The 16331-nt window shown below is 37.1% G+C and overlaps 1 protein-coding gene across 20 annotated transcripts in view; it reads right to left on the minus strand.

Annotated features, from left to right (window-relative positions):
- Window positions 1-13770: 13770 nt before the first annotated feature.
- CCDC91 (coiled-coil domain containing 91) overlaps window positions 13771-16331 on the minus strand; it is a 353160-nt gene continuing 350599 nt past the window's right edge. For all 20 annotated transcript variants that reach the window (XM_058743233.1, XM_058743225.1, XM_058743235.1 and 17 more), the window contains one exon: window positions 13771-14867. In XM_058743233.1, coding sequence (XP_058599216.1) covers window positions 14757-14867 — 111 coding nt within the window. In that variant the 3' untranslated portion in view covers window positions 13771-14756. The remainder of the gene's footprint in view (window positions 14868-16331) is intronic.

A 16331-nucleotide genomic window follows, 5' to 3' on the forward strand; every position in this document is an offset into this window, starting at 1 on the left:
TTCTGATGTGGGAGATTCACAGACCATCCCTCCAGAAATGCTATTAGAGGTTATTTAGACATTTCCAAGAGTAATCTGGAGTTTTCAATCCTTGTGGCTTAAAAAAGAATATTGTATAAAGAAAAATGTTTGCAGAAGGATTTTTTTATATTAAAAAATGTGATGACGTATGTCATCAGAGCACAAACTGGAGTTTGGATGGTAGTTTGTTCATTTAATACCTGTGTGTCTTAAAAAAGGTCATTAGTTTTATTTTCCTATTGTGTAGCATAATAACACCATTAGTCGCTCCAAGCAGGTATCATAGGGATAAAATGTAAAATAAAAACACCTTAGTCATGAAAAGTACGATAGAAACATTAATAGTTCTCTTTAGTATTGATATTTTTTTTTTAATTTTTTTTAACGTTTATTTATTTTTGAGACAGAGAGAGACAGAGCATGAACGGGGGAGGGTCAGAGAGAGGGAGACACAGAATCTGAAACAGTCTCCAGGCTCTGAGCTGTCAGCACAGAGCCCGTCGCGGGGCTCGAACTCACGGACCGCGAGATCATGACCTGAGCCGAAGTCGGCCGCTTAACCGACTGAGCCACCCAGGCGCCCCTAGTATTGATAATTTCAAGAGCTAGATTATTCAACTAAATGAAGAAAAGCTAAGCCCAGATTTTCCATTAATGTTTTCACCCACATAAAGTATGAAGGGTATGTTTGTCAGCACCCAGCAACAAACCAAGGCTAGACATAGGCTGAGGTGCAACCATGAAACATCTATGTGATTAAATAGCAGTTTTCTGGCATTAACAGCAATTCAATAGAATCTGTGCTTTAGTACAAAGAATTGCTAATACAATGTATAAATAAACTTTAAATGGCATTTTTTTTTCTTATTGCACTAATTCATTTCAGACAAGTTCAACCCATCCTTCAAAAGAAAGAAAAGGAAAGTTACCAGTTACAGACTAGCTGCAAATGAATTATGCGATTTTCCCGTTATCTGGGAGCCATTTTTTATTCTGTGTAAGATAGTGTCAGGTAGATCACAAGTACACTGATTACAAATTTATTTATAATCCAGGGTCTGGATTTTGGAATGTAGTGAAAGATCAACTGAAGAATGTGGTGGTTTGTATCTTTCTATCTCTGCCTGTACCCCTTCAAATATATATGTATATATATATATGCACATATATTTATAACATTCATACAGAGCAAATGCATGACAATATATGACATACACCCAATGTATGTGTGTGTGTATGCATGCCACTTTCAGATTAATACACTTTTTTTTGGCAAGAGAAAAAGTGTTTAGTAAAATTTTCCAACTTTGAACAGTTAAACGTAACCCTGGCATGTGCTTTCATAGCAAAGGTTTGTATCCTCATCATGTTTGTATTCTGGGTATCTTGTGTAGTGCCTACAAACATGAGACACTGGAAAATACTAATCGTTGAAGTTGATCTGATCTCTGGAACAAGACCCAGGTTGGTCTTAGTTAGATTCTCAAGGAAGTATTAATGTAAACAGGTTACAAGACAAAGCAGGTTATTAAGACAGAGCAGGTTAGGGGCGCCTGGGTGGCTCAGTCGGTTAAGCGTCCGACATCGGCTCAGGTCATGATCTCGTTGTTTGTGAGTTCGAGCCCCGCGTCGGGCTCTGTGCTGACAGCCCGGAGCCTGCAGCCTGATTCAGATTCTGTGTCTCCCTCTCTCTCTGCCCCTTCCCTGCTCATACTCTGCCTCTCTGTGTCTCTCAAAAATAAATAAATGGAAAAAAAAAAAAAGACCAGGTTATACTGCAATAACAGAAAACTCCCAGATCTCAGTGACTTATACGCAAAAAAAGGTTTAGTTCTCATTCAAGTAAAATCAGTTGTGGATGTAGGCAACCCTCCAAGCCAACTGTCCTTCATGCGTCAGCTACGTGTTGTAGATCCACAGTCTCAATACAGGTCTCTTCCCCTGCCCCCAGCATGGGAAGAGAGCTTTGGACTGGCATCAAGAGTTAGATGTGTTTGGCATGGATGTGACACATATCACTTCTGTGAAGCCGATGATGAAGACTATTAGATGGTGGCGCTGCTCCACTTTACTCTCATGGTTTAGGGAAATATAGTCCACTCTGTGTCCCGGAAACAGAAGAGAACTGGATACAATAAGACCAGAAGTCTCTATGATACAGTTTAAATGGTTTCCAAGGAAACACATAACAAGCAATAAGCTTCTTTGAAGAGGGGGAGAAATAAAAAGAAAAATAAACTGATGAAGAAACTACTTAATCGTAAAAAAATAACAGATCTTAGGTGATGATTATGAAGGAAAATTCCAGCTTGAATACATTTTTAATCTAACTAAAGCTAACTTTAAAAGTCAATGTGAGTTTATTTTAAAACAACATGTATCTAATATTTTAAAGCAGTCTTTTGTTTGTCAATTTATATCTAAATAAAAAATACAAATAATAATAGAACTGGGAAGATAGGAAAACCAATAGTAAGCTGATTAAATTCTGTTCTGAGGTAAGTTTTCATTCTGGCATGAAATATATGGTCTACAATCACTGGGACTTTGATTAAAGCCATTTTCCCTTCCTTTGATTGTATATGTTTTTTCCTTGAGGAATTCTAGGAAAAATGTTCTAACATAATGTAATTATGATTTAAATTCATGCTAGGCCAAAGCTGGAAGTATTGTGCCAGTATAGTTTCTGGTCATCACAGAACTTTTATAAAATGGTTGCCAGAATTGACTTGACTCTCTCAGAGTTGTTTAGAATAGCTTTTCTCTGGGACTTTTTCAATACCAGATCCCTCATGGATTAAAAACTGGACCGATCCCAAGCCTGACACAAAGAATTTAGAACTAAATTATTAACATAACTTATGATAGTTTCCTCCTCAGTCACAGAGGTGTGATTAAACTTACTGGTTCAGCCATTAGAGTTGGCTAGCGATCCTTGAAGAAGAAATTGCATGAATTTATAAGAAATGGAAGCCAAGCTTAATTTTAACTTTTGTGTGAAAGCATCTTCAATATTATAATTAATCTTCTTGTATGAATGTAATGTAGGATAGTTTGAAATACCATGTGCTACGGGAAAGCTCAAATGCAGTACTTTCTGTATGTGCTGGACTAGGTCAAGTCTGAATTCCCCTCCAGACCTAGAATTTGATGTGTAGACAGAGCGTGCAATTTTGCAATCTGCCAAGCCAGAAGAGGATTTAACATTACATTCAAAACTGTACTCAAGTTGTCAAAAAATGTTCAATAAAATAACATTGCAAATCATACTCAGTCAAACTAGCTGGCAAAGGTAGCATGACAAAACTGAGGAATAAAGCATATGGGACTTAGTGTTATTTACATGTTTTCAGGGCTTACGCTCTGGGTGGCTCGCTATTTACAAGACAGAAGTTTCCACCCTTACCCTCTGCTTTAGGTTTGAGACAAGGCCAAGTCCTCCTTCTGACTTCATTTGACTGTGGTCTAGTTCAGATTAGTGTTTGTCACCACTCTTCACAGCAGACAGGAATGCAGCAGACTGGGGGAAGAGGAGAAGGGTGGGGGAGGAGAAGGGGAGGAGGAGGGGAGGAAAATGAAGAGATTGAGGGACTAACTCTGTTCAAGGGAAACACCTGAGACAATCACAACAATGACATATGGAGGCTGCATGGCAGTCAGATGTTCACAGTTTAATTCTAGAGAACAGTTGAAGAGCATTTTAGAATTCTCAAAATATTTGCTACCACCAGAAGAAAAAGTCATTCAGTAAAGTGTTATTATGCTCCCTCTCTGAAGATGTTTCTCAGAATTCTAAGCTTCTTAGAAGCTAAAGGGACATCTGGCTGAAAGATGACAGATCATAAATACTTTTCCAATAAATTAAGCTATGGTTTAACAGAAAAGAAAAACTATCAGTCAGAACAAATGAATCAACATAACACAAGTTTTCTAAAAGTTAAAAAATGACATTCCATCAATATGAAAAATATTAACAAAAAATAATGAGAAATTTTAAAGATCATGGAAACAGCACTTTTTTTTTCTTTATGAATACAGAACAAACTCTTAATTACAAGTCAGACATTGGTTTAATGGCTTTACATGTATTAACCTTCTAACAACCTTAGGGAGTTCTATTGTCTTTCTAAAAGTGAGAAAGCTGAGGCATGGTAAGGTTATATATTAAGCAGATAGATGATGAATGTGAAACTTGAACCCAGACAGCCTGGCTCCATCCTGCATAAACTGTGATAAATTATAAAAGGGAAGAACACAAATCTTCTCTCTGTTAAGTTTTGCAATGGGGACAATATTGAATATTTCCAAATTCTTAATACGTGATGTAGTTTCTGATGTTAATATCACTGGTGGGTTGTATCAGTTTCAATTAATAGGTAAAATTCAAGGAAAGGAGCTAGTGGTTCTTGGCTCTGTGTTGTGCTCTATGACTAAGATTTACAACAGAATTAGATTATGTTGATTCAGTCATTTCTATTTTCTATGCTTAAATGTAAGGTTATAATGCTCATCATGCTATTATGTTATTGATTTGGACAGAGATTTGAGAATTGATTAGAATTAGGGAGAAGATGAGTTTTTTGGAAGAACCTTTATCATTACATTTATATTAGCTAAGCTTGTAGCTGGTTGATTTCCTTATATTCCAGCCAGGCTTTCTTGTCATTTAGCTAATATAACTATAGGCTAAATCCCAGTATTAAGTGGTATTGATTTACTTGAGTTGTGGAACATAAATCTTTTCCCACCAGGTAAATAGCAATCAAAGGGAATTTGGCTTAGAAGGGAAATGATTTTCCCACCACTTTGCCCCATCAGCATAAACCCTGACTCTCCAAGAAGCCACAGGCTTTGGTAGAGGCTTTGGTGATACACCACTCAGCATAATCAGGTTGCCAAGAGACTGTGCCTAAAGTTTGTACTGAGAAAGATCATCAGCATCCTTTAAAGGGAGATATATTACAAAAGTGAATCCAAAAAGATTTGAGTGGCTAGGTTAAATGAAATAGGCGAATGTAGCTGGCAAAAGAAAGTATCTTCCCTTCTGAAAAGCATGGCTTTGGCATCAGGCAGTCCTGGGTTGGAACCTAGCTTCACACTTGACAAGCTGTGATCACTGGTGAATTACTGAATGTCTCTCAGCCTTACTTTCCTCCTCTTCTTTAAAAAACATTAAGTAGGGGCGCCTGGGTGGCTTGGTCGGTTGAGCGTCTGACTTCGGCTCAGGTCATGATCTCACGGTCTGTGAGTTCGAGCCCCGCGTCGGGCTCTGTGCTGACAGCTCAGAGCCTCGAGCCTGTTTCAGATTCTGTGTCTCCCTCTCTCTCTGACCCTCCCCTGTTCATGCTCTGTCTCTCTCTGTCTCAAAAATAAATAAACATTAAAAAAAAAAAATAAAAAATAAAAAACATTAAGTAGTTGTAATATGTCTAGCACAACGCATGACACAAAATAGGAGCTCAATAAATTATTTTTAAGTGAAAAGCTACTTCTCAACAAATTCAATTATTAGAAAAAGAGTGTGAATAAAATATTTTTGAAGACTCATAACTAAGACATTATTTTTCATTAACCAAATATCCATTTTGGAAGTCTGAATCCTTATTATTTAATTTCTGAATAATGAATACTTTCAGCTATTCTAAATTAATTGAATAATGAAGTTATTCAATCTGCTTAATTTTTAAAATTAAAGCCATATGGATCCTCATTACTTGCAAAAGCAGGCCAAGACTGATTCTATAGTGGTTCCTCAAATTGACAAGACGAGTGTCTGATTTTTAGGATAATTTTGGCCAAAGATCAGAGAAATCCCTTCTGCTTGTAGGCACTAAACTAGAAATGTTCCTAGCCCCAGGAGTGATACCTTAGTCAGAGGATTATTCAATAAAGTCTCTTTTACCCTTTACTCATGATAAAATTAGATAACATATCAATCACAGTCTTTCCAGCTTTCTGGTGACATACCTTTTCTTAGAGTGTTTCACATGCTTATGTACTGGTGACATGCCTACTCTCAACCTTAAAAAGGATATAAGAAAACAAATTTGTTAAAGATCAGGGAAAAAATAACCTGGTCATTCCTTCTCCTCTGGCAAGGGAATTTCTAGATTTACTCTCTCCAATATGGTAGCTACTAGTTACAGCTGGTTATATAAATTTAAATTTAATTAAAACAAAATAAAATGAAATAATTTCGTTTTCTCCGTCACACTAGCCATATTTCAAGTGTTCAAGAGTCACATACAGCTAGTGGCTACTATCATTACATAAAGCATATATAATATACAGTTTCCATCATCTCCATAATTTCTATCAGGAAGTCTGGCTCAATGATTGACAGTCAAGGTATTCAATTATAATTTTTTTCTCACTGAGCATACTAACATATATTCCTCTTATTTTTCTTATTCCTTAAGAAGTTTGTAAAAATACTTCTAGCACAAAATGTAAGACTGAATACTGTCTTGTGCCTCTACTCTCACTCCTTGTTTTGACTTACTTCATGGGAATGGAATTGCTCCAATATTGTGGTTCCATGTTCTCGATTTTATAAGGGAATGAAGCATGGCCACCTGACAGTGATCTCTGCTTGGTGAAGAAAAGTTGATTGCCCAAGGGTTACCTGACACATTGCACCTCTCAAGTATTTCTACTGGTCAACAGCATACTCATTAGAATAGCTCTTCAAGAAAGGACAGGCTGAAACTGTTACCTAAGGCAAGCAGTAGGCAGTGAAATGGTTCTTTTCTTTCCTACTGCTCCTATTTGGAATCTCTTGGATTTTGTCATGTCTTATCCCTCACGATACCTATCCCATCTTATTTATGCTTCCTTTCTCATTATTTGTCCATGTTCACCATAATGGTGAGATTGGTGGTGCCACATGGCAAGGAGAAAATAAGCCCTTTTCATGAGGGCTGAGAAGCCCGTCCCTCCTCCCTAGAAGGATAATTAAGGCTGAGAAAATGTTGGTCCTTTGTGCTCCAAGCCAGGGCTATTCTTTCATTATCCTGTATCTGGACCCTGTTTATTCTACACTTTAACTCAGTCAGAAAATGCACAGAATAACTTGAAGCCACATATTCTTTTGCAGTATACACAATTCTATATGAAGATTTATCTTTACCTCAAGGGCTAGGGGTAAAAAAGGGTATCTTTTGTACTTCCACTTCTCCCACCATCACAAATAAAATTCCTAACCAATCTTGAAAGGATTACATAAGAGCTTGTGGATATTTGTACTAATGAATTCTGTTCCACAGTAAACCTTCGAGGAAAGACACTCTGCTTTGCAGAGTAAGTCATAGTAAAGAGAGGCAGGCAGGTCAAACTTGAAGCCATATAGAAGAAAAGAGGGTGAAAAAGGAACCAGCTGGCTCCCAGGTACATACATACCCACTGGAGATTTGCAGGTGTCTTAGCCATTCATTTACCAACTTTCTCCTTGTCTTCAACCCAGTCGTGCTTTTACCATCTGTACTTCATCCTGTTAGTATCTCTGCCGCAATGACACAAACCACCACCGACGACTTTATTCTATCCCTACTACATTGTTTACATTCTTAGCATTCAAAGTGAACTTATGAATGAGTTTTCCCACAGAGACATTAGTTGTTTCAATAAATTTAGGTCTTAGGAGATCATTAGTTGTAATGTGGAGAACTGATTATTTGGGAGCAAGAACGGAAGCAAGAGATCACTTAGGAGACTATTTTAAAAGTCTAGGCAAGAGATAATGAAGGCTTTGGTCAGGGAGGTAGTAGTGAAATGAATGGGAAAAAGTAGATAGATTCAGGCGAAACCTTCGAGGAAAACTGACAGGACTGACTTTGTGTTAGGGAGCGAGGGGGGAGAAAAGAGAGAAAGGGGGAGATGATATTGACATTTGCTGAGATGGGAAATATTACAAAAGATAGAGAAAAGACCTCTGAGTAGCAGAGGAGGGGTGGTGGCGAAGAGCGAAGAGCATTGGGTTTAGTACGTGAAGTACCACATCAAGTGGAAATATTAAGTAGGAAGCCCAAGATAGGGCTCTGGACTTCAGAGAACTGGGCTGGAGACACAAATCTGGTGGTCTTCGGCATACTATGGGCAATATATAAAAAGCCAGGGAATCAGACGGGATCACATAGAAAGAGAGACTAAAACAAGGAGGGCACTGGCCCTGTTACATTTAAGGTGAAGGTGTATACAACACTGCATTATGGGTTATGCAGAATTTTTAGACTACTTAATATGTGTTAATAGAGAGTATGCATCTCAAATGATAAGGAATAGGGAGAAAACACTTCTGAACACAAAATTCCTTCAGGTGAGGAACTACCAGCATAACAAAGGGTTGTATTAAGTAGATTACCCTGACACTGACAAAATTTCGTTTATATAAAAGTGAACAAATCTCATTTTTCAACAACTTTAGCTAGCTGGTTATTTATCTGGATTGTCTTGAAAGAACAGACCAGAGTTTTCTAAAAAGTCTGATCTGATATTTCCACCTAGTTTACTTCATTTTATATAACGGCTACCAACATTTCAGAAACAGTTCTCATTTGATACAAAGTGCAAGAGTTCTTCCCCTGCTTTCTGAGACAAAAAGACAAGTGCAAGAGAAATATGTGTTGCTTAAAAACATATTGGTTTGCCTATAAAATTTGTAACATAGGATGGATTTTAAAGAACAGCTCACTGAGACAAGAACTAAAATTTTACTACCTGAATCATTGTTTAAATTTTTTATAGCTTAAATTAAATATTTACATTTTGGGTTGTTATGGACAACAGGCAAAAAGAAAGATAAAAATACTTTACAGGGTAGTGCTTTCCCTGGCGTCTAGCAGTTACTAACATTTTACAGAATAGCACCAACGCGAAAGAGCAAAAACTCAAAATTCATTACTTATATATCTTGACACAAGAAGTTTTCTACAATCTGTTTCAGTATCTGAGCTCTGTTGAAATTAGTGATTTGTACATTTTGTGGCTTCAGATTTTTCTTTTTAAGTCAGCTCCCAGACTTCTGAGAACCGAATGTTTGCCAGGACTGAGTCAAGTTTTCCTACCTTTTGAATGAGTTTGTTTTTTGATTTCTGTGTATTTCTCAAAAATACAAGACCAGCTCATTTCACAAATGGGAGTAAGGGGTGGATTTTAAAAGCCTATCAGATATTCTTTGGATTCTGTGATCAGGACTCTCACACCACATTGCTCTGGACATTCCCTGACCTATTCCACTCTTAAACACCTTCCTTCTCCTCTCAACCACAACTCCAGTGGGGCCCTCTGAATCTTTTACTCTTGATCACAGAACCCTGCGCAATCTCTTCTCCAGCCTTTCTTCCTCATTTCGTTTTGTAACCGAAACCTGATGGACCATGACCAGTGAGGCTAACACTTACCTTACCGCCCACTCAACAGAAAGCTGTTTCTTACTCTTAGGGCCAGGCAAGTCTTAGAACCGTAAGAAATTATTCCGCACATCATTTTCCAGATGTTCTTCCCTCCGCCCACCCTTAGAAGAGCTTCTAAATTTGGGTAGCACATCTCTATTAATTGAGTAGCATTCTAGTAGCTATGATATAGTGATTTAGTCATTTCAGTAGCATTTGGAAGTACAGAATTCACCTTAGAGTGTTTAGAAGTTTTGTTGATTCATTGAAGGCTGGTTACTGTTTTATGAGAGGTAACTTTCCTACCAAACCTTCATTTAGAAATACAGTAGTTAGAGGTGGCTGGGTGGCTCAGTTGGTTAAGCGTCCAACTTCAGCTCAGGTCATGATCTCAAAATTCACGGGTTTGAGCCCTGCATGGGGCTCTGTGCTGAAGGGTCAGAGCCTGGAGCCTGCTTTGGATTCTGTGTCTTTCTCTCTGTCTCTCTCTCTGCCTCTCCCCTACTCAAAAATGAATAAAAACATTTAAAAAATGGAAATACAGTAATCATAGCCAGTCCTTTAAATTAGTAGTCAGACTCCACTATCTCAGAATTAGTAGATTTATTATATTACAAGTGCAATGATCGATTGCTTGATTGATTCAATTATTTATGAACTCAGAATTATATACGAAGTTCACACCATAGGCTAGGCACTATGGAATGCCTTCAAGACACAATAAATGAAACAGATATGTGTTCTCCCTTATGGAGGAGAGATTATACAACAAAAACCAAGAACACAGATTAATTAAAAATGACAATTAACACAAAATATTTGCTTCTATAAATACTCCATACGAAAGTCCAGTATGTAACATGCAGGGATGGGGGAGGTACAATTTAAAGGGAATCAACTTGGGGCACTGGGGTGGTTCAGTTAGTTAAGCGTCCGACTTTGACTCAGGTCATGATCTTGAGGTTCATGGGTTCGAGTCCTGTGTCGGGCTCTGTGCTGGAAGCTCGGAGCCTGGAGGCTGCTTTGGATTCTGTGTGTGTGTGTCTCTCTTTCTGCCCTTCCCTTGGTCATGCTCTGTCTCTCAAAAATAAATTGTTTTTGGTCATCAACTTGTTGAGAATGGATGCTTCTGAGAAAAGGAAAACAGAAAACTAGAGAAGAGCAAGGGAAATTTTACCAGCACTTTTCCTTCTATTTATAGAGCAATGATTGATGCCCAAGTAGCCCCTGCATTGTGGCAGATGAGGTGTATGAAAATGTGTTTAGTTTTCAATTAAATAAAAGGAATGGTTTTAGTTTTGCCGGGCTTAAACAAATCCTGGCTGTCCCAGCTGGCAGTGCTCATATAGTTTCTGCCCACTTAATGTGATGCTGGTGGTGATGCTACAAGTAAGTGGCCCATGGACTCAGAACACGTTGGCTTTCTGCTTCTTGTTAGCAGAGTCTTTGGAGACACAGTAGAGTTGTTTGCTGGTATGTAAACAGAAGACTAGGAGCTAAATGCTTTGATCCAACTTGCCTTTTTCTCTTGGGGCTTTTTAATGTTTTCCAGGTTTTTACATATGGCTTCCCCTCCTCCCCCCTTGTTCAGGATTTAATATGCAAAGGCTATCTTTTAAATTAGGTGAACAGATAATTCTTTTGCTTTTATTGTTTTTTAAAGCATAGATAGCATTTCCTGATTCCATTCAGTTTAACTGCCGGATTAAAAAAAAAAAAGTCATTATAGATGCTTGACTCAGTGCAGAATAACACCAATCATAGGGACATTGTTCTGGTTTTAATTTCAGAGCAATCACTGAGCAAGGCTCCTTTGAATTGGAACATGAATCAGCATTTAGCAAAGCTGAGTTTAAACCTCTACTCCAGATTCTGAGTGACAGAGAAGTTCTAAATAGGGCACTGTTTGTTCATAGTTTTAGGTATCTGTGATTTACTTGGCTTTGTTAGACAATAGGGGCTTTGGTTCAGTTATATTTTTAACATTCCTTAAAATAAATCAAAGAGTGTTCCCATTTTGGATGTGGATTACTATGGTGGAGGAAATGAAGAATTTACAAGTGCTGAGTATCCAGGGATTATGCGCTGGGCTCTGTGCTGGATTGCCTTGATTAATATTCTTTTGGTTACACGGAATAGAAACTGGCTCTGGCTAGCTTAGGGGAAAAAAGTAAGTGGTGTTGGCATACTGCAAGAATATTTGGGTATCTCATAGAATCCAGGACTCAGGCAAGGCAGGGATCAGGGGACTTCCAACCTCAGAAGTTCTCATCTCTGGTTCCGTAGGGTAAAGTAGTTAAGTGTCTCACCAGATGACTCTGCACAGGAGGCCCAGTTGAGGTCAGATCTTCACTTGTGGATCAGTTTAGGTCAGAGAGGCTGGACCATATTGTTTAACCAGTTGTGTGTGGGTAACCACATTTGTATCTCATGGACAGTTCTCAGAGAAAGGGGAGTAATTGTGAACTGGTGGCCACACCAACATGGCCTATATATGGAGCATTTTAAAAGCTTAATTTAATTTTCGCAAAAAGCCTATAAAAATCGCTATTTCTACCTCACAAAGAGAAAACGGAGACTCAAATTGGTCAGGCAACTTGTTCAACATTCCACAATTAGAATGAGGCAGAGCCAGAACTCCAACTAGGTTTACAAGGAGGGAGGGTAGTCTTCCTCTTAAAAGATTAAAATAGTGTGATGAGATTACATGGAAGAGAGAGTTTCAGATATCTTCTCATGGAGAGAATATTAAGCATCTCCAGTGTACTAGAATGAGTAAACTGCATGTTGAAAGCTTTGAGGTTGAATCCCAACTCCACTTGGTCATTCATCATGCATGAGCAAGTAAATACCTCTCCACTAATAAATATGGATAGATCATCTCCTTCACAGGGCTGTTTTAACTACAGGGTTATTGGTATAAGATGTGAAAATACTTGGCACAAAGAAGATACTCATTTGCAGGGGCAGAAAACTTTTCTACTAATGAACCCTCAAGCATGCTATTAAAAATGCAGTCACTGTTTGATAAAGCTTTATCATTCAAAACATCTAACTGCTGTCTTCCTCTCAGCTGTTCAAAATGGTGCCTTAGTCACCTAAACATAAAGGTAGCAAATGCTACATAAAAATAATTAGCAGAATCATACAATGGGCAAAGAAAGTTTAAAAACAAAACATTTGGGTATTTTTCTTTGAGACTTTGGGCTCACATTTCAGGGAAAAACTCTTACCTTTAGTCATGGCACAGTCTTGAAGCATTTAATTCTCTTAGTGAGTACTACTGGAGATGGTCTATGTCCTTTTGATAACCAGAGCAAAAGGAGAATACAGTTCTTAAAGAGGAAATCCGTAATTTGAACATCACTGAAACAGATTATCGGCTAATTCGGTTTGGAAGGATCAATGTACTCAAATAATTGATTCTTTGCCCAGATGATTATTCTTAGTTATCTTTAAGGGCAGCTCTGTGGAATAAAAAAAGCACTGTAGCAATCCAGGAGTTTCTTGTGCTTGGTGGGTATTCTGCAAATACCTGTAGACTGATCAGTACCAATTTGTTCCAAATTACTTCAGACAACAATTAGTCTAAGCCAATAGCAAAGCTGGAACCCCAAACAGAAAAGAAAAAAAATCAATCTGTGGTGGTACAGGCATGAAAGAGAGGTATAGACTAGATTTTCTTGACATTTCCACTGTCTCCGGATCTTAGTCTGAGTCTTAGTATCAGTGACCTATGCTTCATTTTCATCTAATTCACATTTAAGCGACTTGTAAAATATCTTATCATTTTAAATTTGATGACAGAGAGTCAAGTGATTTTTTTAAACTTTATCTGGAGAGAGAGAGAGAGAGCGAGAGAGCGCACATGCGTGCAAGAGAGGGGGAAGGGCAGAGAGAGAGAGAGAGAGAGAGAGGGAGAGAGAGAAGAGAGAGAGAATCCCAAGCAGGCTCTACACTGTCAGCATAGATCCCAGTTGGGGCTGGGGTTGAAACTCACAAACCGTGACATGACCTAAGCCAAAATCAAGAGCTGGACGTTTAACCACTGAGCCATCAAGGTGCCCTAAGAGTCAACTGATTTTAAATATGACTATAACATTGTGTTATTGGCTTGTTCCTGAATTAAAAGCCCTCCTCCTTGATTTACTATGTTGCTGTTTGCTTTAATTTCTCATTTAAATTTATAAGAGAAAACTAAGTAGTTATCAACACTTAAAAACGACTGTTGGCAAATTTTATTTCAAATGTTTAGGTGGAGGTATAAAAACATCACCATCCATAAATATAGAAGTTTAAGAAAATTTTTTTTAAAAGAATCAATTTTTGAAAGATTAAAAAAGGAAAAATAATAACCAAGTAAGCTTTTGGAGTTCTTTTTATTAGATTGAGAAATCCCAGAAAAGTACAAAGCCCATGGAAATAGAAGTATTTCAGAAAACAAGACAAAATGTTTGCATACATTTTAATGACAGCATTTTAATTCTGATGTTAAAAAGACTCATGATTTTGCATTAAAGTACACTGCTCATAATTTAAATACATTCTGAAGTAATGGGAAAGGATTTCATATCTTTTATATTGAACCTGAATTCCTATAAATGGCTAAGTTATATTATCTTTCTAGAGATTAAGTTCATGATAGGATTAATAAGAAAAATGATTTTATTGATTTATAGTGATCCGAAGAACAAAAACAGGAAATAAGCATATATATCACACACATACCCCTTTAAGTGGTACATCAGATCAAAGCTGAATTAATATAATAATGTTCAGTATTTTTAATCACTACCAATGAAAATACATAGATCCCTCTATAGAAAAGGGGTTTGGTAATATCAGAATGACTCTGTCATGTCAGTGTTTTATATCCCAGTTACACAGATAAATTAGTGATGTGGAAATCCATGCTGTTTATCCGCAAAATCAAATAAATGTATGGCTACATTCCAGAATCTTATCAGGAGCCACTGTGAAGCAATAAGTAAAGGTATTTACTACTTTTACCAAATACTATGTAATAGGCCACCAGAGAATATGAAGTTTAATTAACTTTTGGTAATGTGGCAATTTTCAATGGTTTTTGGGTCACATTTTATTTTCTGTTGCTGCTGCTACTCCTACTACTATGAAAATAACAGTAAATGTAGAGGAGAAAACAAGAGAAAATAAATCAGATCTTGTGATAGTTCTTCTAAATATTGGTTTAGTTTACCCTTGAAGTGGAAATCAATTCTCCAAGGTTTGGAAAGAAAACAAAAGCATCTTTAGAATTCACAGCATGTATTTTAGAGGTCTAATGATTTATCCATTGCCAGTGTGGGTTTGCTTGTCATGTTCTCTTTATTCAATGTCAACTGGTTCTGTAGCTATTAAAGCACTTAACTGTTTCTGAGCACAAGAGAGGAACAGTTCCAAACTGGACAGGCTTCTTTGGCGGATGACTTGATCAAGCTGTTGATTTTTTTTAAAAGAGGGAGAGAAAAAGAGAAAAAAAAATACACTTAGTTGAGGGGTAAGGAATATTATGCCACTGAAGCCCACTAGATGAGGGCTTAAGATGATTTAGAAAATCAAATAGTGCTTTAAACTCAGAGACAATGTAGTCACTAATTCTGGCCTATATTATCTAAAGTGAGGTGATAATCATTATAATTTTAAAATCAGTATTAGTATTCAGTTACTAGAGAAATAGCATACATTTGATCAGCTCACACACACACACACGCGCGCGCGTGTGTGTGTGCGCCCCCCACACAAAGAGGAATATTATTCAGCCATGACCATGAAAAAGAATGAAATCTTGCCATTCTCAATCACATGGATGGAGTCAGGAAGTATAACTAAGTGAAATAAGTCAGAGAAACACAAATACCGTATGATTTCATGCATATGTGGAATTTAAGAAACAAAACAAATGAGTGAAGGGAAAAAACGAGAGAAAGACAAACCAAGAAAGAGACTCTTAACGATAGAAAACAAACTGATGGCAACCAGAGAGGAGGCAGATTGGCGGATGGGTGAAATAGGTGATGGTGATTAAAGAGTATACTTATGATAAGCACTGAGTAATGTATAGAATTGATGAATCACTATATGGTATACCTGAAACATAACACTGTATATTAACTATACTGGAATTGAAATTAAAAACTTAAATGAAAAATAAATTTGCCCCTGGTATAAAAATAACCAATGACAACACATTGCCTATAGGTTAGAAAACAATGAAGGAATTCAAAAAGTTAAGTAAATTCCATTTCACAGAATATACCTTTCATACTTATGTGAAATTTGACATAATCTTCTGACAAGCTTTCCCCAACATAAAAGAAAAAAATTCAACCAAGAATTCTGTTAAATTCCACTTCTACAATCTGCTGACATTCAAAATGACTGAAAAACTGGAAGATTAAAACTTTGAAATATCCTAAAAATTAGTTAATAAAAATGCACTGTATTTAGCAAAATGCTCATGTAAACAAATTGAACACTACTAAGAGTCCCTTCAATTCTAACAGTTTTACATTAATGTACATACAGAAATAGGATTTCTCCTCATCCTTTTTCCTGTTTTTATTTTCCCCTTCCTCTCTCAGATGATATACCTTTAGGTGAATATATGCCTCTACTTATACATGTCTATTCAACAAGACAGCTCATCATGACAATATAAAGCCCCAGTGAGCAGAGACCTTGTGTGTCTTGCTGACTATTGTACCCCAGCAACTAGAAGAGGGTCTGGCACATGTTAGACACTCAGTAAATATTTACTGAGATTGAATGAATCAATAGTTACTCAAACAGAGCAAGGCAGTCTACCAGGAAATGACAGATACATATTTAATTCTAAAAGTGAAAACATGTTCGACCTAATCTAAAAAATATGTAGGAGATCAAGGTGAATTTTTAAAAGTT

The sequence above is a fragment of the Neofelis nebulosa genome, chromosome 8, assembly GCF_028018385.1.
Source record: "Neofelis nebulosa isolate mNeoNeb1 chromosome 8, mNeoNeb1.pri, whole genome shotgun sequence".
Classification (NCBI taxonomy): domain Eukaryota; kingdom Metazoa; phylum Chordata; class Mammalia; order Carnivora; family Felidae; genus Neofelis; species Neofelis nebulosa.